This window comes from Staurois parvus, unplaced genomic scaffold, assembly GCF_062004578.1.
Source record: "Staurois parvus isolate SC_StPar_1 unplaced genomic scaffold, SC_StPar_1.0 ptg001530l, whole genome shotgun sequence".
In the NCBI taxonomy this organism is placed as follows: Eukaryota; Metazoa; Chordata; class Amphibia; order Anura; family Ranidae; genus Staurois; species Staurois parvus.
In genome coordinates, this window is record NW_028319326.1 from 109,150 (window position 1) to 134,387 (window position 25,238).

The 25,238-nt window shown below is 43.8% G+C and overlaps 1 protein-coding gene across 2 annotated transcripts in view; it reads right to left on the reverse strand.

Moving 5' to 3' along the window:
• Nucleotides 1-3,841: 3,841 nt before the first annotated feature.
• Nucleotides 3,842-25,238, reverse strand: part of LOC149435357 (ovostatin-like) — a 172,235-nt gene continuing 150,838 nt past the window's right edge. For both annotated transcript variants that reach the window (XM_089662736.1, XM_089662735.1), the window contains 6 exons: nucleotides 21,079-21,206; nucleotides 16,801-16,891; nucleotides 14,829-14,888; nucleotides 13,600-13,699; nucleotides 7,085-7,140; nucleotides 3,842-5,786 (listed from right to left, as the gene is read on the reverse strand). In XM_089662736.1, the coding sequence (XP_089518862.1) occupies nucleotides 5,784-5,786; nucleotides 7,085-7,140; nucleotides 13,600-13,699; nucleotides 14,829-14,888; nucleotides 16,801-16,891; nucleotides 21,079-21,206 (438 nt within the window). In that variant the 3' untranslated portion in view covers nucleotides 3,842-5,783. The remainder of the gene's footprint in view (nucleotides 5,787-7,084; nucleotides 7,141-13,599; nucleotides 13,700-14,828; nucleotides 14,889-16,800; nucleotides 16,892-21,078; nucleotides 21,207-25,238) is intronic.

A 25,238-nucleotide genomic window follows, 5' to 3' on the forward strand; every position in this document is an offset into this window, starting at 1 on the left:
ATCTAATAGAAGGGGGAGGTGATACAAAAGGTGATAACTGCGGGGGGATGATCTGGTGGAGGTGATTCAAGTACAGTTCTTAGGTGGAGGTGGGGTAGGCTTCCCTGAAGAAGTGAGTTTTCAAAGATCGCCTAAAGGCAAGCAGGGTGGGGACTGACTGGACATGCTGTGGTAGGGAGTTCCAGAGGATGGGAGAGGCTCTGGAGAAGTCCTGGAGGCGAGCAATGGGAGGAGGTGATGAAGGAGCTAGAGAGGAGGATATCATGGGAGGAGCAGAGTGGGTGATTTGGGCAATATCTGTGGATGAGGTTGGTGATGTAGCTAGGGGCAGTGTTGTGGATGGCTTTGTAAGCTGTGGTTAGTAATTTGAATTTTATACGTTGGGTTACTGGAAGCCAGTGGAGGGATTGGCAGAGAGGGGTTCTACTAGATTAGCTAGGGGGAGCTAGAGTCCTGATTGTCAGTGAGGAAGGCCGAGTAGCAGCCTGGGTGTAATAACCAGAAGGTCAAATTGTGGTCAGGAGTTGAGAGGCTCTGCAGGCTGGCCCCTCTGAAATTTCCCCCTGCACTAGGGCTTTGGAGGAAGTCCCTAGAGGCAGTGGGTGGATCTGAGGAGTGACTGGTTGAAAGACACTGAGAACATTGACTGGGGTACACTTTACCAGTGAGCAGAAAACGATCCCCCTGCTGACATTAGTGGTAAGAGGCCGCTGGTCAACCCTGCATTACGTCTTGATAAAAGAAGGAAAGAGTGTGTATGTATGTATGTATGTGTGTGTGTATGTGTAATATACATATATTGCCGAGCACCGAGTTCAGGAGAGTTTTTATTTTATAACAATTATTTTTGCTGCAGCATATTACTCCTATTGATTCATTGTTGTCGTATGTTTCTCTTACTACTTAACCATTGCAGTAAATTCTCCTACTATTTATTCTTTACAGTATATTTCATCTTTGTTTACCCTGTTGCAATATACTTTTTGTTTGCTATTACTTAACAAGTTGTTGAGTCATTTCTAGCATTGATGCACCTTTAGCCCTTGGGGTGCATATACAGATATCGGCAATAAACATTCCCTTCTTGGCCAGGTGTGTTAGTGTGTTTGGAATTGTTTGCAGAGTCATAAAAATGGGAACAGAGAACCCAACATATCATGCGGCTCCTTCGGGGGTAAGCGTTACATTTGTTTTCAGTGATACCTCCTTAAAGCGGAACTAAACTATATCTGAGCACCACAAAATAGAAATGCCTTTTAAATTATTTTTAATATTCAAAGCAAACTTCCCCATCCATCCATTTCTCCATTCTTTATTTTAGTATGAAAACACTTCAAAAAACACCACCTAGCATTTCTAGTTGCAGTCATTTTGAGTAAGGGCAGATGATTCATGGAGAGAGAGAGAGAGAGAACAAACGAGAAAAAAAGAGAGAGAGAGAAAGAAAGAAAGAAAGAAAGAAAGAAAGAAAGAAAGAGAAAGAAAGAAAGAAAGAAAGAAAGAAAGAAAGAAAGAAAGAAAGAAAGAAAGAAAGAAAGAAAGAAAGAAAGAAAGAAAGAAAGAAAAAGAAAGAAGGAGAAAACGAAAGAAAGAAATTTCTAGTTGCAGCCATTTTTAGTAAGGGCAGATGAGAAAGAAAGAAAGAGAAAGAAAGAAAGAAAGAACAACGAGAAAAAGAAAGAACAAGCCATTTTGAATAAGGGCAGATGATTCATGTAGCATTTACTTCCTGGAGAAAGAAAGAGAGAGAGAGAGAGAGAGACAGAGCGCGAAAGAGTAAGAGAAGAGAAGAGAAGAGAAAGAAAGAAAGAAAGAAAGACAGAGAGAGAGAGAGAGAGAGAGAGAAATAAACAGAGAAAAAGAAAGAAAGAAATTTCTAGTTGCAGCCATTTTGAGTAAGGGCAGATGAGAAAGAAAGAAAGAAACAAACAAACAACGAGAAAAAGAAAGAAAGAACCATTTTGAATCAGGGCAGATGATTCATGTAGCATTTACTTTCTGGAGAAAGAAAGAGAGAGAGAGACAGAGCGCGAGAAAGAAAGAGAAGAGAAGAGAAAGAAAGAGAGAGAGAAAGAAAGAAAGAGAATAAGAAAGAAAGAAATTTCTAGTTGCAGCCATTTTGAGTAAGGGAAGATAAGAAAAAAAAGAAAGAAAATGCCCATGAAGACTCATTTAATGTATGACATCATTTTGGCCCATGCCTACTTTAAGGACCCTTTCACACAGACACACTCTGTTTGAAAGGAGCTCTAATTTGTTTTTTATCTTCAACTTGGTGTCAACCTCTTGCAGTCCCTGTTCAGCAGAGCTCAGACTACTGTAGGTGAGGATGAAATAATCTAAGGAGCTAACCAGTTGTGCTGAAGTGCAAGAAGAATGATGATAGTTGGAGAGAGCAGTGAGATAGACGGTTCATCAGAATACTGCTTCTCTTTTCACTGTCCAGTCACAGGCTGGGAATGAGAATACTTGTCAGTGTTACTGAAGTGCAGCAGGGAAAGGTCAATTATTCTGCCCTGCGAAACAGTGATGTCTCTGATGAATGGTTGTCTCTGATCTTTAGTGAGTGCATAGGTTGCATTCTCAGTGATGTCTCTGATCTCTCATGAATGGATGTCAACAGTTCCTAGTGAATAGGTATGGTGCATGCTCAGTGATAACACTGGTCTCTAGTGAATGGATAGGCTGTATGCTCAGTGATATCACTGGTCTTTAGTGAATGGATAGGCTGCATTCTCAGTGATGTCACCAGTCTCCAATTAATGGATAGTCTACATTCTCAGTGATGTCACCAGTCTCCAGTTAATGGATAGTCTACATTCTCAGTGATGTCACCAGTCTCCAGTTAATGGATAGTCTACATTCTCAGTGATGTCACCAGTCTCCAGTTAATGCATAGTCTACCTTCTCAGTGATGTCACCGCTCTCCAATTAATGGATAGTCTACATTCTCAGTGATGTCACCGGTCTCCAGTTAATGGATAGTCTACATTCTCAGTGATGTCACCAGTCTCCAATTAATGGATAGTCTACATTCTCAGTGATGTTACTAGCCCCAAGTATTTAATTAGGTTACAGTTATTTCCTACCTGTCAGTGTTACTGAAGTGCAGCAGAGAAAGGTCAATTCTTCTGCCCTGCGAAACAGTGATGTCTCTGATGAATGGTTGTCTCTGGTCTTTAGTGAGTGCATAGGTTGCATTCTCAGTGATGTCTCTGATCTCTCATGAATGGATGTCACCAGTTCCTAGTGAATAGGTAGGGTTCATGCTCAGTGATATCACTGGTCTCTAGTGAATGGATAGGCTGTATGCTCAGTGATATCACTGGTCTTTAGTGAATGGATAGGCTGCATTCTCAGCGATATCACTGGTCCCTAGTGACTGGATAGGCTGCATTCTCAGTGGTGTCACCGGTCTCTAGTGAATAGATAGGCTGCATTCTCAGTGATATCACTGGTCTCTAGTGAATGGATAGGCTGCATTCTCAGTGGTGCCACCGGTCTCTAGTGAATGGATAGGCTGTATGCTCAGTGATATCACTGGTCTCTAGTGAATGGATAGGCTGCAATCTCAATGAAGTCACTGGTCCCTAGTGAATGGATAGGCTGTATTCTCAGTGATGTCACCAGTCTCCAATTAATGGATAGTCTACATTCTCAGTGATGTCACCAGTCTCCAGTTATTTGATAGTCTACATTTTCAGTGATGTCACCAGTCTCCAATTAATGGATAGTCTACATTCTCAGTGATGTTACTAGCCCAAAGTATTTAATTAGGCTACAGTTATTTCCTACTTCACCATAAATATTTGCAAAAAAAACCAAAATCACACCATATGGCTGCAAACTGAAAACACATTTTATTTTAAACATCTGATACTGTTTAAAACAGTAAAGCCTACATCATGGAGCATGATATGTATACAAGAAAGACACGTCTTCTGCAGATAAACATTGAATAAAATATCCATAAAACAGCCAGTGTTTCATGAAAGGCAGAATAATATGACAATCTAGGGACTGATTGCATGCCTCACAGGTTAGGAGGTGAAGAGCTTAGCAATCAGATGTGGTTCATGTTGCCCAAACATTGCTATTCAAACATCTCCTATTTTTCTGTATTGTGAAATTGTTAAAGCAAATGAGAGAACAATGGTTATCTTGGGTGTGTGTGTCTGGCAGGGTTTCTTCGGTATTTAAAGATCAGTTTCTTAGTCGATGTGCATTGGAAGCCCGTCTCAGATATGGCATCCCCTTGTTAACAAGTTCAATTTATGAAACTGAAAATGTGGTATTTAAAACTATACATGCAGTGGTTTGGTTAAAAGTCGCTGTGTGGAGCTAATGCAGTTGGAGACCTCTGGTTATGGTCGCAAGACCCAAAGAACCTAATTCCATTTAGGTTTGTCCAATATTGATTTATTGTTTACAGTTATGACCTGACATTGGAATTATTTTGGTATGAACGTTAATAAAGGCTGATGTGGAACCTAAGATCCAACTCTCAAGGTGCATTATTTATATTTTAAATGAGTGGGAAGGAGTGTTGCAGTTGGGTTAGGCTTTTGGTAACAGTAAGAGCCCATCGCATCTACAATAATTTAGTCAAACTTAAAAAGCTAAAACCATTCAGTGCTTACATGTTTGCTTGAAGTTTGCCTTTCCAAGCATTGGGAAGTCTCCTCCTAAGACTTTACATTTATTCATGAGCCCTGATGAAGAGAGAACATTTGAAGCCTCGAAACACATTGGCTATTTGTACAGATTCTACTTGAACTTTTTTTGATCAAAATTAATGTGTTCTTTGGACTACAATACGTTGGTGTGGCAATCTAGTCCTATTTCCTTCTCTAATTCAACTAAAAGGAAGTATGTGTTGAGCTAAGCCAATAGTAAACACTCCATAACAATTTGTCCTTTTTTTGGGTAGAGTGGCATTGTTAGGAAAGAAGAATGAGTGGGTCTAAATAATATTTATTACCCATCTTGTTCCCTTCAAGCTCCAAGAAGCCCTAGAAATATTTATTACAGGGGGAACTGTTCAGATGTTGCTTGCTTTTATGATGTAAATCAGGGTTTCTCAATCAGGGTTCCATGGAAGCCTAGGGTTCCTCCAAAGGTTGCTAGGAGTTCCTTGAGCAATGCAAAATTTATGCCTCTTAGATAAGTTCCCACTGACACCATTGATCTTTTTAGCTATCTGTAAGGGGGGAGTACATCCCAAGAACCACATATATAAGGAGCATTCTTCCCACTGACCATCACACTAAAGTAGTTGTAGATATAGACATTTTTAGCTGGGGGTTCCCTGAGACAAAAAAGTTATTTCAAGGGTTCCTCTGTGTTGAAAGGGTTGAGAAAGGCTGATGTAACTCTAAGCACATAAATACTGAGCCAACACATCATAGGCAGTTGTAGACGGTGGGCTCTTCAGCTTTTGCATTGTAATTTTAGCTATTCTCCTTTGACATGATGGACACTTTAAGAGCCTATACAGGTTTCAGAAAATAAAATAAGCAACCATGAACATTTTAAAATGTAAAATCTTTAAAATCTTAACAACCATGCTTGAGATATTCCTGTTTTAGTTATCAATGCTCCAAGAGTAGACCACACAGTCTTATGTTTTTTCCATTGTTCTGACATCTTTGTTGCAGTTTTCAGTCTTGCAATTTTTCTGTTGCATCTAAAATCTACAAATATTCTTCTTCTACTTGGCCTATTCCTTGGGTTCTAGAATGTAGATTTATTTTCTTCTTTTTATGCCACAACGTTTATTTGTCCTACTGTAGAGACAAAACAACACATGTTTGTTTTAGGGCTCTTTTAAAAAGTCTGGATTGAAGTTTACCAGAAGTATCCTCATGCACCACAACATTTCAACATGTGTTGCATTACAGCCAACGCTTACCTTTGGGGAAATCAAAAGTGCTTAACTACGAGCAAGCAGGACCTGATAGCTGACAACATAAACGGTCCTTTAAGGTCTGGACAAATAAATTTCCTCCATATCACAATTTATAGAAGTAGTATTTTTTTTTTTTTTTTTTTTTAAAAAGCTTAACTTTTTTCATGAAATAGGCAAGCAGACCTTCACCCTAACTTAATGTAACATTTTCCTGCCTCTCTTTCCCTCCTCTCTCACATTTGGATGTTAAAAAAAACAAACCAAACAAACATGATACAGTTAAGTTTAATTGATTTGTTTTGTGGACTGAGAGGTCAACCTTGCCCAACTTTCTCTTGAAAAACGACTCAAATTTTCCCACTCTCCCATCTCCACAAGATGTGCCAAAGGGCTCTGTCCAGTTCGGTTCCTCACAGAGCCCTTCGATACATCTGTGCACATGCACATGAAAAACAGCAGTTTTGGAACTTCCATAAAAGCCCATTGTTGCACATGTCTGTGTGGGGAAACTTGTGTTGGCAACCCGTGTGCGGATGTGCCACAGGCTCTGCCAGGACTCAAATCCTTGGGCACATATGCAACTGAATCTGGGGGGTTACAAATGTCATTGTCACCTAGGCAAGAAATTCAATAACGGCTGTTGAAATCCATTTGGAGAGTAGTCGTGTGTGCCCAGCACTGTGCTTGGGAACAGGACTCAGTACTGAGGCTGCCTATAGAGTGTTTGGTAGCTTGTGTATGGAGCTGCTGCTACCGCTTCTGCTAGAAGGAGTTTCCTGGAGTGTGTTGAGAGGACTTGGATATTTGCTGCAGAAAGCCATGTGGCTGCTGTGCTGCATCTGGGGTGGGTGTACGAAAGACCCCCAATGCCATATACAGGTGAAACTCCAAAAATGAGAATATGGTGCAAAAGTTCATTTATTTCAGTATTGCAACTTAAAAGGTGAAACTAATATATGAGATAGACTCATTACATGCAAAGCAAGATAGTTCAAGCCGTGATTTGTCATCATTGTGATGATTATGGCTTACAGCTCATGAAAACCCCAAATCCACAATCTCAGAAAATTAGAATATTACATGTAATCAATAAAACAAGGATTCTACAATATCTCTGAAATTTACAAAAAAATCTATTTGACCTTTAAGTGCTATATAAATTAATAAAATACAAACCTCTACCACAGGCTCGCTATCACATGGATACTGATATGATGCAGCTCCAGTCTCCGCTAAAATCAGAGAGAAGAAAGAAGGTTTGAGAAATGGTGGCTGGTTAAAGGCCTAAAACAAAGGAGAACTGAATTGAGGGCTTGCCATTGACAGGCAGGTGTACTGCCCAGAGAGATAGGAGAGAAGACATCTGTTAGTCATCTGGTCCATTAAAACTAAACCCACTCCAGTCTTAAGCTGGCCACAGATGGATCAAAATTCAGTCGGTTTAGCAGGGACCGGACAAATTTTGATCCATGTGTGGCTGCTGCCGCTTGACAGAAGTCAAGCAACTGGTGTTGAATGGGCCTGTTGAAATTTCTTGATCAGTGGCTGCAGCCAGTGATCAGTGTATCCTGACAGTAGAGGAGTCCTGCTGTCAGAATACAATGGCTCAGTGGGAAGGATACCTCTATCTACCTCCACTGTGTGGACAAAGGAATTGCTTTTTTTCTGGAAAACAATCTATGGCCAGCCTTACCGTAAGACAACATAGCAGTTTGTGGGACCGATTGGTTTTACATAGATTTGTATGTCTGTCCAAATGGCCTTGGGATTTACTCAGATCAAAAGCTGGTGACCTGAATTTTCTATACCAGGGTTTCTCAACCAGGGGTTGCTAGGGGTTCCTTGAGTAAGGACCAATTTCTACCTCTGAGACAGAAACAATTGAGTACTGACGTGATACTTTTTTTACTTGCACTAACATACAATTTTGAGGACAAGCTTTCGGGGAATGTCCCCTTCTTCAAGGTCCAGGCAGTACTACTACAAAGTTTTAGCAGAATGTTAGAAGAGATGTGGGGGGATTGAAAAAAAAAAAAAAAAGACTAGAGATAAGACACCGCAAAAGCAAAGACTGGGGGGGGGGGGGGGGACAACACTCACAGAGGGAGTCATAAAACTGTTGGATAATAATTGAGGAATCCCATGTCCAAATTCAGGCCGTTATCTCTTGTGTCAAATAGAATTATCATTCTTAGTTCAAAGGTTTTTCTTTCCTGAATGGATTTGAAATTTCCTTTAAGAACTAAAATATTGAGGTCTTCCATTGTGTGGTCTGGTTGTGCGAAATGGTGTCCCACAGGTGTGCAAAAGTCATCTTCTTTATGTTCCTTGATGGTATGTCTGTGCAAATTCATCCTTGTTTGCAACTTCTGTCCTGTTTCGCCAACATAAGATCCTTTGCTACATTTTCTGCACTGGATAAGGTACACAACATGACTGGAGGTGCAGCTGTATGATCCAGAAATACTGAAGATCCCTTTTGAGTGTCTGACACTTTTTGATGGGTTGATTTGGTTGCACAGTGTTTAGCGGTTTTTATTGCAGGGTTTGCTTTCATTATTTGTGACATCATAATCAAAAGGAAGTTTCCTACTGATTAGTTTATTTCTGAGGTTGGGGGGTTGTCTGAAGGCCAGTATTGGGGGGTTGTCTGAAGGCCAGTATTGGTGGTTGCTGGAATATTTCTGTCAGAGTTCCATCCTCTGTTATGATGGGTTGTAAATCTTTGATTATTTTTCTTATCCCTTCTAGTGCCGGGTTGTATGTGGTTACTAGAGGTACACGGTTGTTTGTTTTTTTCTCTTTGTACTGAAGTATATTTTCCCTTCGGGTTCTCAAGGCTGTGTTTATGCTGGTGTTGATAGTTTTCTCCTTGTAACCCTTCTTATGGAAGGAGTCTGCTAGTGTCCCGAGATGTTTATCTCTGTCTCTTGGGTCAGAACATATTCGGTGGTATCTAATGGCCTGACTGTGTATGATGGCACGTTTCGTGTGTTGGGGGTGGAAGCTGGAACTGTGGAGGTAGTTGCATCTATCAGTGGGTTTCCTGTATATTGAGGTGTGAAGCGTATCATCCATGATGTATACTCTGGTATCTAGGAAGTTGACGTGTGTGTTTGAGTATTCCATTTTTATGTTCAAATAATTTTTATTGAAATTTAAACATACATAAGTAATATTAGATAGTCGAACATTTTGGTTCACATCGAGAATAACATTATATGATAAATAATGACAAAAGAAAAGTGAAGAATCCCCACAAAGTGGCCGGGGACCTTGTATTTCTGTAGTTTAGTTACATGAGAGGTATGCTCTGTATGTTGTGAACCATTCTAGGAGACTAGTGGGGCATAAAAGTGGGGAGAACAGAGTATTCCATTTTTAGTTTGATTGATGGATGAAAAGTGTTGATCAATGAGTAAAATTGTTTTAGGTATTCTTCACCTTCTGTCCATATGATGAAAATATCATCAATATAGCGATAGTATCTGTATGGTTTTTGTTCCATGCTATTCAGGAATTTTTCCTCCAGGTCAGCCATAAATAAATTGACATATTGGGGTGCCATTTTACTTCCCATCGCAGTACCCATACATTGAAGATTAGATGTCTTTATTGAAAGCAAAGTAGTTTTGTGTAAGTATGAATTCAATGAGCTGTGTAACATCCTCAGCAGTGTATTTGTGGTTTGGTGAGGATGATAAGGATCTGTGACATGCAGCTAATCCATCCTTGTGAGGGATATTACTATACAGGGATACTACATCCATAGTCACTAGAAGTGTATTAGATGGTAATTGCTGGATGTTGTTGATCTTGTTCAGAAAGTCAGTTGTGTCTTGCAGGAAACTAGCAGTATTCTTGACTAACGGTTTTAAAAAATTTTCTACAAAGCCTGAGATTTGTTCGCTGAGTGTGTTCATACCTGTTATGATGGGTCTGCCTGGATTTCCTGGCTTGTGGATTTTGGGCAGCATGTAGAAGTCCCCGATTTCTGGATGATCCGGAATCGCATTTATAAGTTCTGAATGTAGGCGGGCTGGAAGTGTTTTAATGAGACCTTTTAATTGCTTTGTAAAATCCTGGGTCGGATCATAATCCAGTTGTCAGGAATGGACTCACCACAGGTGGTGCTAGGGCTCACCTGCTTTATGGGCTGCAGTACCAGTGCTGGCCAGCGGGTGCTCTCAGCAGCCAGAATCTCACTCCTGCAATCAAGCCATCACCTGAGGCTGATTGCAGGAGGTGTATTTAAGCAATGGCCAGACCTGCAGTCAGTGCCTTGGTATTGTTTCCCATGAGCCCCTGTACCTTGTATCTTGTGTTCCTGTTCTTCTGCTTCTGATTTGTTGCCGACCCTGCCTGATCCTGACCTCTGCTGACTTCTCCTGCTTTGACCCCTGGCTCATTTGACTACTCTTCTGGACATCCCTATTCTGATCTGAACCCCCGTTACCGAACCTGGCGAGTGACCTGACTACCCTTTGCCTGCTGCCTTGTACATATTAGTATTAGTTTGTTTTTGTTTGCACTGAGTTTGTTTCTTTTGTGCAGCTAATAATAAATCTTGTTATTATTTCACCATACTTGAAGCCTGCTGTTTCCCTGTGTCATTCCACACATCTCTGGTCATACCTGGATCCCTGACACCAGTTTCTTATAGTAGATGGCATTTTCCAGCTGCCTCTGGCCTTCTTATATGTATTTGTTTGTATCCATTACAACAACTGCTCCCCCTTTATCCGCTGGTTTGATGGTGATGGCTTGATTATTGCGCAAATTGGGTATAGCCCTTTGCTCTAGTGGTGAAAGATTGTACAGAATTTTCTTTTGCTAGGTGGATATGAGGGATGTAGCTCGCAGTCTGAAGCTATCAATATAGGCGTCCAGTTTGGGGTTGCGTCCTTTGGAGGTGTGAAGCAGCTGTTCTTTTTCTATGTGTAGCACTCCATTGTCCTAGGATTCCTTTCATTACTGTGGAAATATTCTTTGAGCCTTAGTCTCCTGAAGAAATCCTCCATATCTGACAATAATTGTAAATGATCCAATTTGGTCTGAGATAAATTCCCACTGACACCATTGATATTTTTAGCTCTCTGTAAGGGGGTAATTCCTCCCAATGACCACAAGAAGGAACATTCTTCCCACTGACCATCAAACTAACATATCTGAGTTGTACATATAGTAATTTTTAGCAGGAGTTCCTCTGTGCTGAAAAGGTTGAGAAACGCCATTCTATACTGATGTTAATCAGGATAACTTGGTCAACCCCCCTCCCCACTAGGTGAGAACTTTCAATTTGGACCAAAGTAGAACTTGGTCCAAAGTTTGCCTGCTCAGCAAAGAGATTAACGTGATAGGGTGTGCACCCACCTTCTGTCAGCAATGGACTCAGCACTGGTGGTGGGACTCACCTGCCGTGTGGGCTGCAGTACCAGGGCTGACCAGCGGGTGCTCTCAGCAGCCAGGAGCTCACTCCTGCAGTCAGCCAACACCTGGGGCTGATTGCAGGAGGTGTATTTAAGGAATGACCAGGCCTGTGATCAGTGCCTTGGTGTATGTTTCCCATGAGCCCCTGTACCTGGTATCCTGTGTTCCTGCCTAGTTGCTGACCCTGCTTTGATACTGACCTCTGCTGACCGTCTCCTGTTGAACCCCTGGATTGCCTGACCATCCTTCTGCCTGATCCCCTGTACCGTGCTGCTTGTGAGTTACTGAACCCAGCTTGTGACCCTGACTATTCTCTGCCTGCTCCTCCGGTACCTCACTGCCCGCACGTTGCTGACCTGGCCTGCCTGACTACGCCTGACGCTACCCAGACGATCCATCCATCCTGCACGGATCCAGTCACTATTGTCCAAACCTGCCAGCCCCTTCACATCAGGCTTTCCCCCTGTACATACCCTCGGCGGACCCCTCTACCACAGTTGGGTGCACTCAGGGGCCGCGACCTGGTCTCAGTCCTGTGCCAAGTCCATCCCCACCATCAGGGGCTCTGGTGAAAAGGCAGACTGGGGCTTAGACTCCGCACCCTGGGGAATCCTGTTCTGTGGGTCACTGGAGATCCCGCCGGGCGGTGCCTGACAGTACCTTACGGCCTGCCTGACCATTCCACCTCTCCAGCCTGACTACGCCTATTTTCCTGAAGCCTGCTACTTCCCTGTGTCAGTCCACACATTTCTGGTCATACCCGGATCCCTAACACCTTCTAAGTAAAGCCTCCTGACTGCAGAGGGAAATGCTACATTTTGCAACAAATACAACAGCTTTCTGCTCTGACCGGTTGTTGAGAAGACAGCAGCCACTGGTTTCCTTGCATCCAGTGACACATCCACTCCTGGCTCAGTCAAATGTGAGCTAGGGATTCCTGGATGAAGGGTGAATGTGAACAAGAGGTGGTGATGGGGGGTTGGGGTTGGCTGACATCACTGACCAAATATGGCCATGGCCCCCATCCCTGCCCCCAACTGACAGGAGTGGTGACGTATTTGTGGATCAGTGTGTTTTTTCTTTTGATGGGTTAGTAAGCATTGCTCATCATCACTGACAAGGATCTACATGGCTAGTTTTTTTTTTTACAATGGATTCTTTTTTTATTTAATAAAGGACTAGTCAAATGTTAAATTTTTTACTGTTTAAATTTTTTTTTTGGTAAATGAGTAGGGGTACCCATACTCATACATGTGGGGGTGGCAGTATCTGCTTCTCCCCTTTTCTTTTTAAGGGGACTTCCATATTCCAATACGATATCAATAAGATAAGATATCCAATAAGATAAGATTCACTTTAACCATTATTAGAATTGTTGCTTCCAAACAAATAGTATTTTTTAAAAACAACAGTATTTATTTAAAAAAAGTTTTGCCTTAGTATGTGTGCCCCAGGGCAGTACCCAGCCCCCTATGCCATTTGTTTCACAATACCTTGCTATTAGCTTTTAAAATGGCCAGAACTAATTTTAAAGATTCGGCCCCTGCTGTCTTCAATGGTATTAATGTTCAGAACTTCAGCACGTTCAGCTCAATCCTACTCCTCGCCCACAGCCTGTGACTAGACAGCAAAGAAGCAGCAGACAGATGAGCTCATCTCAATTCTTTTTCCTCCTGTCAGGAGCACATGTGTGCTGTAGCAAACCTGATTGACTTCTAGCTGGCCCGCCTTTAAAGTGGATTAAAGGAGTATAATAAAAGGTCACCAACCCCCCCCCCACCACCATCAAAGGAGAAAGCAACACCATTTCAACCACAGATGCCATACGATTCCTAAACATTAGTCCTTTATATCATCTGAAAGATGATGGCTAATGCTTTGCTATTAGCAGGAAGTCTTATTAGTTGCCAATTTTCTTTGTCCTTTTTTGTCAGTTCAGAGAGGCCATGGCATTAATTTGCATTGCCTGTATGGGTTTACTAAGTCTGCTTGTATGTATAGGCCAGGGGCGGACTGACCATTTGGAAACTCGGGCACTGCCCGAGGGCCCGGGGTCAGTAGGGGGTCCCATGAGATGCCCCTGGTACCTTTTTCATAGGCTTTTTTGAGTTTGGGCAAGGACACAGGGGCCCCATGATCCCCTATTGCCCGGGGGCCCCATGAGTTGTCAGTCCACCCCTGGTATAGGCATGCATTGCACCGTGTAGTTTGGAGAACTGTAAATTACCCTTGGGCTATTAGTTAAGATTCTATGACATTACCTGTTTCTAGATCTTGTACGACAACAGAAGGTTTCTGGAACCTCAAGACCTTGTTATTCATATAGGTTGATATAGTGAACACGGTTTCATTTCTGGTGACCTAAAAAAAACAAAGATTTTAATATATACCTTAAAAAAAATGATAGATCATTCAGGTAAAATACTTTAATTTGGCTAATCTAGGAAAAATGAACATGCCTGATATGGCATTAAAACTAATTGCCTTAGAAGGACAATGTACGTGGGGGAATGCCCTTTTTTGACAGTTTTGACATGATCTCTTTAAAGTGGCCTTCATGTCTTTCAGTACATGTGCAAAGTACAGACTCCCTTTAAATATGTGCAATTCAAACATACAAAGAACAGCTCAAGCTCAGTCCCTTAAGGTATTCCATCCTTGGCCCAAACCACTTGTCAGGGATCGCGGCGGCAAGTGATTCCGCGCATGCGCGGAGCACCGATCCATCCGATCCGATGGACTCTGAGACCTGTACGGCGGCGGCCGCGCATGCGCACTCGCGGCACCAATAGCAGGGCAGGGCGCACCATTTAAACCTGCCCTGCACTGACACCCATTGCCGTATGGTCTTTTCTCTGTGTTCCTGTGATCCTAAGATTTGTTGCTGACCCTGCCTGAACCTGAACCTGACTTCTCCTGCTCTGATCCCCTGGCTAGTCTGACTTCTCTTCTGCATATTCCATACCTGATCTGAACTCCTGTTGCCGACCCCTGCAAGTGACCTGACTATTCTTCCGCCTGCCTCGTTGTACTATGCTGATCCCACTGTTACTGACCCGGCTCGTTGACCACGCTCACTACTCTGCCATCCATCCATCCCGCTCGGATCCAGTCTTCCACCTCTTCACATCAGGCTCTCTACCTGCATATACCTCTGGCGGGTCCCGCTGCCACGGACAGGGGTACTCAGGGGTCGCGACCTGGTCCTTGTCTGCTCCAAGCCCATCCCCACCATCAGGGGCTCTGGTGAACAAGCAGACTGGGGCTTAGACTCCGCGCCCTGGGGAATCCTGTCCTGTGGACTGCTAGAGGCCCCGCTAGGTGGTTCATAACACCACCTCCTGGCCCGGACAAACATATCTACAATCATCACTGGCTTTTACCAAATGTCAAACAGCAGGAAGAATGGGTGCAGTTCTAATTTAGGACAACATTGGAGAAATAGTCAACAAGAATAACAAACTGATAGAAAGGAGAGGTTATTACTTACTGAGGTTAAATAGAAGAGTGCCTTGCCATCATGCATTCTATAAGCAGCGATGTTTGGGTGCTAGAAAAAGATGTAATGGAGAAGACATAATGGTGACCCACCTTGGCTTCGTATTGACATATTTTAAAATCTACTAAGAAGTTACTTCCCTCTTCTTTACCTCATTACAGCATCTTAAAAAAACTATATTCGTTTGATGAGATCACAGATACTCTTCATCCTCTTGTTCCACCAGCAATATGTAGGCAGGTGCCAATTGTTTTAACGATGCACTGTATATTTAATGTGTTGCTGGTATCATTGGGGTTAACTTGCTGTGGTGTTTGTTTGCCCTGTTAAGGTTCCCATAGCGGGAGGTTATTGAAGCTTAAGAGTGTAGGTCTCTAGGACTCTGGTGCTTGAAAAATTGGTCATGGGAAGGAGAGGGACCATACATCAAGAGATGTGGTATGGCATTGAAGCAGGTTATCGCTTGGTGAGACCCTGAGCGGGACTATTAGTGATTGCACCACTGAAAGATGGGAACTACTACATGCTAAAGGTATGAGATATCACACCATAACCCAAATCCTGTATAATTTTAAAAAACGCTGATTTTGTGAAAAACTGTTAAACTGACATGTGAATGTTGAATCTAAACTGTTTGAAAAAGTTTGTACGTTTGCCAACTTTATTCGGTAAACAGGGTTGCTGGTTAAATGATTCATCTGGTCTGATTTACTGGAAATACTGAATGAAATCCTACAGTGTATGGGACTGAATTGTGTACCTAAGTCAGGGTTTCTCAACCGAGGCTCCATGGAACCCTAAGTCTCCTCCAGAGGTTGCTAAGGTTTCCTTGAGCAATGAGCAATTTATGCCTCTCAGATATGTTCCCACTGACACCATTGATCTTTTTAGCTATCTGTATGGGGGTATTCTTCTCAATGTCCACAAGTGTGAGGAGCATTCTTCCCACTGACCATCACACTAATGTATCATGAGTTGTAGATATAGGTATTTGTAGCAGGGCTTCCCTGAGACTGGAAAGTTATTTTAAGGGCTCCTCTGTGTTGAAAGGATTCAAGAAAGGCTGACCTAAATGTCTAACTTTCTGAATAGTGGAGAGAGAAAAGGAAAATAAGCAGCCAGTTTGGGAGCAGAGATGGTGGTGGTTGGTTATGGAGGTACTGATGGATCGGTGGATTGGCGGCTGCATGCTCTACCCTTCCATTGACAGGGACCCAAAGCTAGGGCCTGCTGGGTAGCAAAACCCTCCTATGTACTGGATCTGGGCCAGGATTGTCAGAGGCCTTTCACAGTATAAAGCAGGTTCCCTCCTGGGTTGAAGAGTAAAGTGTCACGTGTGTTAAGGTACCGGTGGAAGAAAATTAATGCTCTGTGCTATCCCCCTCAAAATAGTTCAATAGTGCTGGGACAGGTGTCACTGGCAGAAGAAAAGACGTTTCCTTCTCATGTGGGGCCCAGTGTAACAGGTTGGCCTCCAACAATGAAAGGGCAATAACTCACACATTATATGTTACCTTCATGCAAACACTGGTTCCATCATACTATCAGTATGACCAACAAGAGCCATAGTGGAGGGCCTTAACCCCAGGGCTCACAGGAAGTCCATTCAATTATGTTGGGTATCAAGGATTATGATTAAATTATTTGTGAATGACCAGGAGTAAGCATATTTATATTTGGATGGGTAGAGCTGAGAATCCCTTCCTGCTGAGTGGCAGGCTTTGCATTTGGTGTTCCTAGTCAACAGCAAATTAATTTTACATTTTTTTGTGATACACCATGAAATTACACTGTGATCATACCAGGCCAGTCACTTTCCACAAAAAACCCTGCAACCCATTTAAACTACTATTTAACTTGGCCCTCGAATATTTCATCCAGTCAGTGTATATCCAATGTGCTTATTTCAGCCAAAGCTTCTCAATCTTTTTAGATGTCAAAATAAAAAATGTGTGAGACTTACCTGGTTCACTGAACTAAAGTCAACCGAATATCCAGTTAACAAGCTACAATATATAATCGTATCGCTGCTCTCAACTCTTTCTCCGATGTAACTGAAAAAGGAATATTAGAGTTTGTAAATCTGGAAAAATTAAATATACAAAGGCTGTGCAGAAAGTAATGCAAAAGTGGGCATAGTTTTGTTCTTATGCTACATAGGTCATTTAGATTTTATATGTCGGTAGAGCAATTCCTACTCTGTTGTAACTCTTCCTCTATAGTAACTCTTCTTTTTCACTGCAGGTAAATAATGGATTCCAAGCATAAGAAGCGTTCCATCATTGAGTTCTCGACGAAGGATGGGTGCAGGCTGTCCGACATCCACTGAAAGCAACAGAATATTTACAAAGATGACACCATTGACAGGAGTCCCCTATGACAAGACATTGCGTCATCTTTGTAAATAACATTCTGAAGCCTTCTGCGAATGTCGGACAGCCTGCACCCCTCCTTTGTCAAGAGCTCAATGACAGCATGCTGCTTCTGCTTGGAATCCATTATTTACCTGCAATGAAGAAGAGTTACTACTGAGGGAGAGTTACTCCACTAACGTAATATTTGAACAGCCTATGTAAGTTAATAAAAAAAGTTGTGCCCACTTTTGCATTACTTTCCCTACAGCCCTGAAAATACAGGTGAGGACCAATAAAAGGAAGATGTGGTCGGATGGGTAACCAACTGTCTTCAAAGTATATGTAAACCATATTTTTCTGAATATGCAGTATATGCAAAGTTTCTTCCCCAGAGATCTGACCAGTTACAACACATCCTGATGCAGGCTAATCCACTGCCTTGCAATTAGTAGCAGTATTGTCAGCCTGCTGTTCAAGCTCCTCTGGTTGGCTGTAGGATGGACAACTAAATAAAGTGCATATGGAAGGTTGACAGCACTGCTGTCAGGGATCCTACAGCGGTAGCCTCTAGCACTCCACAGACCGGATTCCCCCAAGGCGCGGAATCTAAGTCCCTACCTGCTTGTTCACCAGGGCCCCTGATGGTGGGGATGGACTTGGAGCAGGCCGAGACCAGGTCGCGGCCCCTGAGTTCACCCAGCTGTGGTAGAAGCACCGTTGGAGGTGTATAGCAGGTGAGAGTCTGATGTGAGGAGGTCACAAGAGCAGCGTCAGGCAGGCCGGGTCGGTAACAGTGGTGGCGGCATGGTATAAAATCAGCAGGCAGAGGAATAAACAGGTCACAAGCCGGGTTCGTTAACAGGAGATCAGAACGTGCAGGGTTAAGCAGGAGAATGGTTAGACAAGCCAGGGATCAGAACAGGAGACAGACAGCAAATCAGAGTCAGGCAGGGTCGGCGACAAGACAATCTACTAAACAGGAACTTCAGGAAACAGGTAAGACCATATGGCACTTGAGCATTGCAAGAGCTGGGTTTAAATAGCCTGCCCGACTCCTGACAGGTGCTCCTGGGTCCTAGTGCCTGCCCAGCGCCGTCATTGGTGACAGGCGCGCCTGGGTCCTAGTGCCTGCCTGCCTGTATGTCTTGTCAGGATTCTACGCATGTGCAGATTCGATCGCCGCGGCGATCTTCCCATTCCCTGACAACTGCTGCTAATTGTGAGGCAGTGATTGACAGTATGGTGTGATTCTTTAGGCCTGCTCTGCAGTCTAGGTGGAGGATGTGTGGCCATCAAGTTCATCTATCCCCTCACTTAGGAAGGGGTCTCTCTTCAAGTGAGCCCCTCACCTAGTACATGTAGGCTTTAGCTGATCACGAGGAGAGGGTCTGCCGGGCCTTTTGGCCTTCCCTCAGTCTTGCACCCTGGTGTGGTCAGGGAAGAGTCCTTCCTCTTTGGGCAGTGCACATTTGTGTTTGTGTGTATTCATATGCACTTTTTTGTTCAATTTTAGTGTTTCGTTTTTGCGCAACACATCATGGACAAAAAAGTGGCTTACTGTTGCCATTGCATTTCCTCATACATAGCAGTTGACAATGGAACAGACCTCCCCATTGGAAGACTTCCCCTCACTTCTTTTTCTGATGCCCGCTGTAAAATGTTAGATTTCCTATCATTTACTGTTCTTGTGACAGTGTTCATCAGGAAAAACAGAGAGATAGCTTCTCCCTGCCAGGGACTCAGACAGCAATAAAACCATGACAAGACTTCTAACCCTTCACTGCTGTATCTAAAACAATAAAGGTTAGTGATATAGTGGGGCAAAAAAGTATTTAGTCAGCCACCAATTGTGCAAGTTCTCCCACTTAAAAAGATGAGAGAGGCCTGTAATTGGCATCATAGGTAGACCTCAACTATGAGAGACAAAATGATAAAAAAAATCCAAACAATCACATTGGCTGATTTGGAAAGAATTTATTTGCAAATTATGGTGGAAAATAAGTATTTGGTCAATATGAAAAGTTCATCTCAATACTTTGTTATATATCCTTTGTTGGCAATGACAGAGGTCTAACGTTTCCTGTAAGTCTTCACAAGGTTGGCACACACTGTTGCTGGTATGTTGGCCCATCCTCCATGCAGATCTCCTCTAGAGCAGTGATGTTTGGGGGCTGTCGCTGGGCAACACGGACTTTCAACTCCCTCCAAAGGTTTTCTATGGGGTTGAGATCTGGAGACTGGCTAGGCCACTCCAGGACCTTGAAATGCTTCTTACGAAGCCACTCCTTCATTGCCCGGGCGGTATGTTTGGGATCATTGTCATGTTGGAAGACCCAGCCACGTTTCATCTTCAATGCCCTTGGTGATGGAAGGAGGTTTGCACTCAAAATCTCACAATACATGGCCCCATTCATTCTGTCCTGCAATTGGATCAGTCATCCTGGTCCCTTTGCGGAGAAACAGCCCCAAAGCATGATGTTGCCACCCCCATGCTTCACAGTAGGTATGGTGTTCTTTGGATGCAACTCAACATTCTCTCTCCTCCAAACACGACGAGTTGTGTTTCTACCAAACAGTTCTATTTTGATTTCATCTGACCATATGACATTCTCCCAATCCTCTTCTGGATCATCCAAATGCTCTCTAGCAAACTTCAGATGGGCCCGGACATGTACTGGCTTAAGCAGGGGGACACGTCTGGCACTGCAGGATCTGAGTCCCTGGCGGCGTAGTGTGTTACTGATGGTAGCCTTTGTTACGTTGGTCCCAGCTCTCTGCAGGTCATTCACTAGGTCCCCCCGTGTGGTCCTGGGATTTTTGCTCATCGTTCTTGTGATCATTTTGACCCCACGGGGTGAGATCTTGCGTGGAGCCCCAGATCGAGGGAGATTATCAGTGGTCTTGTATGCCTTCCATTTTCTAATTATTGCTCCCACAGTTGATTTGTTCACACCAAGCTGCTTGCCTATTGCAGATTCAGTCTTCCCAGCCTGGTGCAGGTCTACAATTTTGTTTCTGATGTCCTTCGACAGCTCTTTGGTCTTCACCATAGTGGAGTTTGGAATGTGACTGTTTGAGGTTGTAGACAGGTGTCTTTTATACTGATAACAAGTTCAAACAGGTGCCATTGATACAGGTAATGAGTGCAGGACAGAGGAGCCTCTTAAAGAAGAAGGTACAGGTCTGTGAGAGCCAGCAATCTTGCTTGTTTGTAAGTGACCAAATACTTATTTTCAACCATAATTTGCAAATAAATTCTTTCCAAATCAGCCAATGTGATTGTCTGGATTTGTTTTCTCAGTTTGTCTCTCATAGTTGAGGTCTACCTATGATGCCAATTACAGGCCTCTCTCATCTTTTTAAGTGGGAGAACTTGCACAATTGTTGGCTGACTAAATACTTTTTTGCCCCACTGTATACGTATCCCGTGTATACGTATACCAAATGTGAACAAAGCCGCGCTAAGAACACGCGCCCTGCATGCTCCCGGCACAGTTACCAGCGTGTAACGGAAAGCTCCTAATGCCCACTTGCGATCGGGAGCTTTCTGATCATGTGACTGCTGTGACAGCCAATCCCGGTGGTCACACGATCAGAAAGCCCGCCTCAGGGAGGGCTGGGGCTGGGAGACATCGTCGGGAAGGGGTTAAATCCACTCTGAGTCATGGTATATAACAACAAAAGAAAAATTACAATGGGTGAATAGTAGGCACTGTAAATGAGCAAAATTAGCTCCCCTATTCATCTAGTTGTAAGCCCAGGTTAACTTCAATAAGCTCCATGGAAGAAGATCTACTATAAAGTGGGACCTCACCCGCCCTAGCCCTAATAAAGGGGAATCAGAGAGGTCCCTGAAACGCGTTGTCTATGTTTGCTCACAAACGTACCTGACAGAAATTGTGATGTCAACCTTTTTTGCTACCCCACCGAAGCAATCCAATGCTTTTGACTGGACAGTCAATCCGAAAGCAGAATCTTCTTTTTTAGCAATCTTTGTGTTGTAGGAGGCTGAAAGCTGAAAAGGGGAGAGACCCGAGAGAGAATGAAAATTACTATTATTATTATACAGTATTTATAAAGCGCCAATAGTTCGCTCAGCGCTGTACATTACAAAGGGGGACAGAACATGTGACAGAACAATACCAATACAATGCAAAACATGAGGGGATCGAGGGCCCTGCTCTTTCCAGCTTACAATCTAGGAGAAAATGAGAGAGAGTGCAAGAGAAAGATAAAAAGGAGGAAAGATAAGAGGAGAGAGGATGAGAGAGAGAAAAAAGGAAAGAGAGGGGGATAAGAGAGAAAGACAGAGAGTGAGAGAGAAATGGGAGGGAGGGAGAGAGAAATAAAGGAGTGGGGGGGGGGGAGCGGGACAGAGGGAGAGAAAGGAAGAGAGAGTAAGAACGAGAGAAGGAGAGCAACACGAAGGTAAAAAAGGAAAGAGAGGGGGATAAAAGAAAGAGAAGGAGAGAGATGGGAGGGAGAGGGATAAAGGAGTGGGGGGGAGAGGGATAGAGGGAGAGAAAGGAAGAGAAATGGAGAGTGACACGGGGGTAAAAAAGGAGAGAGAGGGGGATAAAAGAGAAGGAGAGAGATTGGAGGCAGGAAGGGAGAGAGCGATAAATGAGTGGGGGGGGGGGGAAGCGGGACAGAGGGAGAGAAAGAAAGAGGGAGTAAGAACGAGAGAAGGAGAGCAACACGAAGGTAAAAAAGGAAAGCGGGGGATAAAAGAAAGAGAAGGAGAGAGAGACGGGAGGGAGGGTGAGAGGGATAAAGGAGTGGGGGGAGCGGGATAGAGGGAGAGAAAGGAAGAGAGTAAGAACGAGAGAAGGAGAGCAACACGAAGGTAAAAAAGGAAAGAGAGGGGGATTAAAGAAACAGAAGGAGAGAGGGGAGGGAGGGAGGGAGAGAGGGATAAAGGAGTGGGGGGGAGCGGGATAGAGGGAGAGAAAGGAAGAGAGAGTAAGAACGAGAGAAGGAGAGCAACACGAAGGTAAAAAAGGAAAGAGAGGGGGATAAAAGAAAGAGAAGGAGAGAGATGGGAGGGAGAGGGATAAAGGGGTGGGGGGGTAGAGGGAGAGAAAGGGAGAGAGAGTAAGAACGAGAAATGGAGAGTGACACGGGGGTAAAAAAGGAGAGAGAGGGGGATAAAAGAGAAGGAGAGAGATGGGAGGCAGGGAGGGAGAGAGGGATAAAGGACTGGGGGGGGGGAGCAGGACAGAGGGAGAGAAAGGGAGAGAGAGTAAGAACGAGAGAAGGAGAGCAACACGAAAGTAAAAAAGGAAAGCGGGGGATAAAAGAAAGAGAAGGAGAGAGAGACGGGAGGGAGGGTGAGAGGGATAAAGGAGTGGGGGGAGCGGGATAGAGGGAGAGAAAGAGTAAGAACAAGAGAAGGAGAGCGACACAGAGGTAAAAAAGGAAAGAGAGGGGGATAAAAGAAAAAGGAGAGAGATGGGAGGGAGAGGGATAAAGGGAGAGAAAGGAAGGGAGAGTAAGAACGAGAAATGGAGAGTGACACAGGGGTAAAAAAGGAGAGAGAGGGGGATAAAAGAGAAGGAGAGAGATGGGAGGCAGGGAGGGAGAGAAGGATAAAGGAGTGGGGGAGAGGGATAGAGGTAGAGAAAGGGAGAGAGAGTAAGAATGAGAAAAAGGAGAGCAATACGGGGGTAAAAAAGGAAAGAGAGGGGGATAAAAGAGAAGGAGAGTGAAAGAGAAAGGGAGAGAGAGTAAGAACGAGAAATGGAGAGTGACACAGGGGTAAAAAAGGAGAGAGAGGGGGATAAAAGAGAAAGAGAAGGAGAGATGGGAGGGAGGGAGGGAGGGAGGGAGAGAGGGATAAAGGAGTGGGGGGAGGGATAGAGGGAGAGAAAGGGAGAGAGAACAAAAATGAGAAAAGGAAAGCGATACGGGGGTAAAAAAGGAAAGAGAGGGGGATAAAAGAGAAGGAGAGAGAGATGGGAGGGAGAGAGGGATAAAGTAGTGGTGGGGGGTGAGATAGAGGGAGAGAGAGTAAGAATAAGAAAAGGAGAGTTATACGGGGGGAGTAAAAAAGGAAAGAGGGGGGGTGAAAGAGAAGGAGAGAGAGAGAGAGAGAGAGAGAGAGAGAGAGAGAGATGGGAGGGAGAGAGGGATAAAGGAGTGGGGGGGGGGGGTGGAGTGGGATAGAGGGAGCGAAAGGGAGAAGGAGTAAGAACAAGAAAAGGAGAAAGACACGGGGGTAAAAAAGGAAAGAGAGGGGGGTAAAAAAGGAAAGAAGTGGGAAGGGAGAGAGGAGAAAAGGAGAGAGATAGGAGATAGAATGACAGTGATAGGACAGAAGAAAGAAAATCAGTTCAGTGATACTACACAACAACAAATAATATACAGAACATTAAAGCCCACCTTCTGCTTAATTTACAAAAGAATAAATCAACTATCTGGTGTGAAAAAAAAATCACATTCTACTGCAATGCTTGCCTCCCTTCCAGCACCACCCTGCATTCAGGTCTCTTTCAGAATGAATCACGCTGGGCCGTGCCAGCTTAAAGTAGTTTTAAACCTCAGACATGAAATATGAACAAAGCAGATCCCTCTATACTGTGTACTTGTCTCAATTAAGAGCACTAACTGTCATTTCTGTCTTCTGCCTCCTTCCTCTGCTGTCAGCATGAGTCACTTCTGGCAAGTTTTCCTGACACCAAGAGATAAATGGTGACAGGGGAGGAACCTCCAACAGATTGACAGCTTCAGCTCTGTTCCTGTGAGCTCTGTGGAGGGGGGATGTGTCCCTTCCCTCCAATCAACTCTCAGAGCTCTCCCCACTGAGCTCTGCAGTGTTTCATTTCAACTCCCTGTCCCCTGCTTTCTGACATCTCAGACAAGCTTTATAAATGTTGGACTTTGAATGGATATAGAGAAGAAAAGAAGGCAAATAAACAGGTACAAACAGGTAGGAGGATTTGTTTCATCTCTGGGTATATGGAGGGGTTTACAACCACTTTAACTGCACACAGTTGGCACCAGATCACCTTAACCTCTTTCCACATGCCCTGGTGTCCCCTTAAACAGTTTTGAAAGTTCAGGGGCGGAAAGGATCAGCACCATGATCACTTGATCAAAAGCCATTCCCAATCTTTAGCCAAGACTGAGAGCTGTCTCTGACAGCTCAGTATGTGTGCTATGAGCACGCTCCCAGCACATAAACATCAGCCACCCCACAATGCATATGTGCAATGCACATATGTGTTACAGTATGCATTCATGAAGGGGTTAATAAAGGGACACAACGCGCTCCTGAAACACTGGACAAATCTGGACTTTCAGGACTTCCTATATTTTGGCAAGCCAGCTCCTGTTGGCTTGCGCCATTTCAGTGCATTGGTAGAAGAACTTCACTTTCTCAATCACCATTGACTATTTGTAATCCTTATGCTGCTAGTATTAGTAAATAGATAGGAAGGTGTATTATATTTACCTGTTTTAATTTTTTTTTTTATTTTACATTTCTTCAGTTTCTTCCTGGTTTCTGGCTTAGGCTAAAATGATGTCATACATCCCTGGAGTCTTCATAGGAGGAGGGGCTTTCTCAGCTAAGCACACCCTGATGCCTGAGCTAAGGGCAGGAAGTAAATGCTACATGAATCATCTGCCCTTACTCAACATGGCTGGGGCTTAAAATGCTAGGGGAGGGGCTATGAAGGGGAGAGCATGTATTGGTGTTCAGGAACACAATCAGGGGTGTATTTACCACAAGGCAAACAAGGCATTTGCCTAGGGGTGGCATTTTTCAGGGGGGCAGCAGCATTTTTCAGGGGTCCCCCGAAAGAAGGAATGGAAGAAGGGACAGCGTTCCTGTGCGATCCCTAGTGTGAACTGGCCCAAACTTGCAAGTGAAGGGGAGAGCATGTACTGCTCTTCAGTTGCTTCCTGGTTTCCGGCTTAGGCCAAAATGATGTCATACATCCCTGGAGTCTTCATAGGAGGAGGGGCTTTCTCAGCTAAGCACACCCTGATGCCTGAGCTAAGGGCAGGAAGTAAATGCTACATGAATCATCTGCCCTTACTCAAC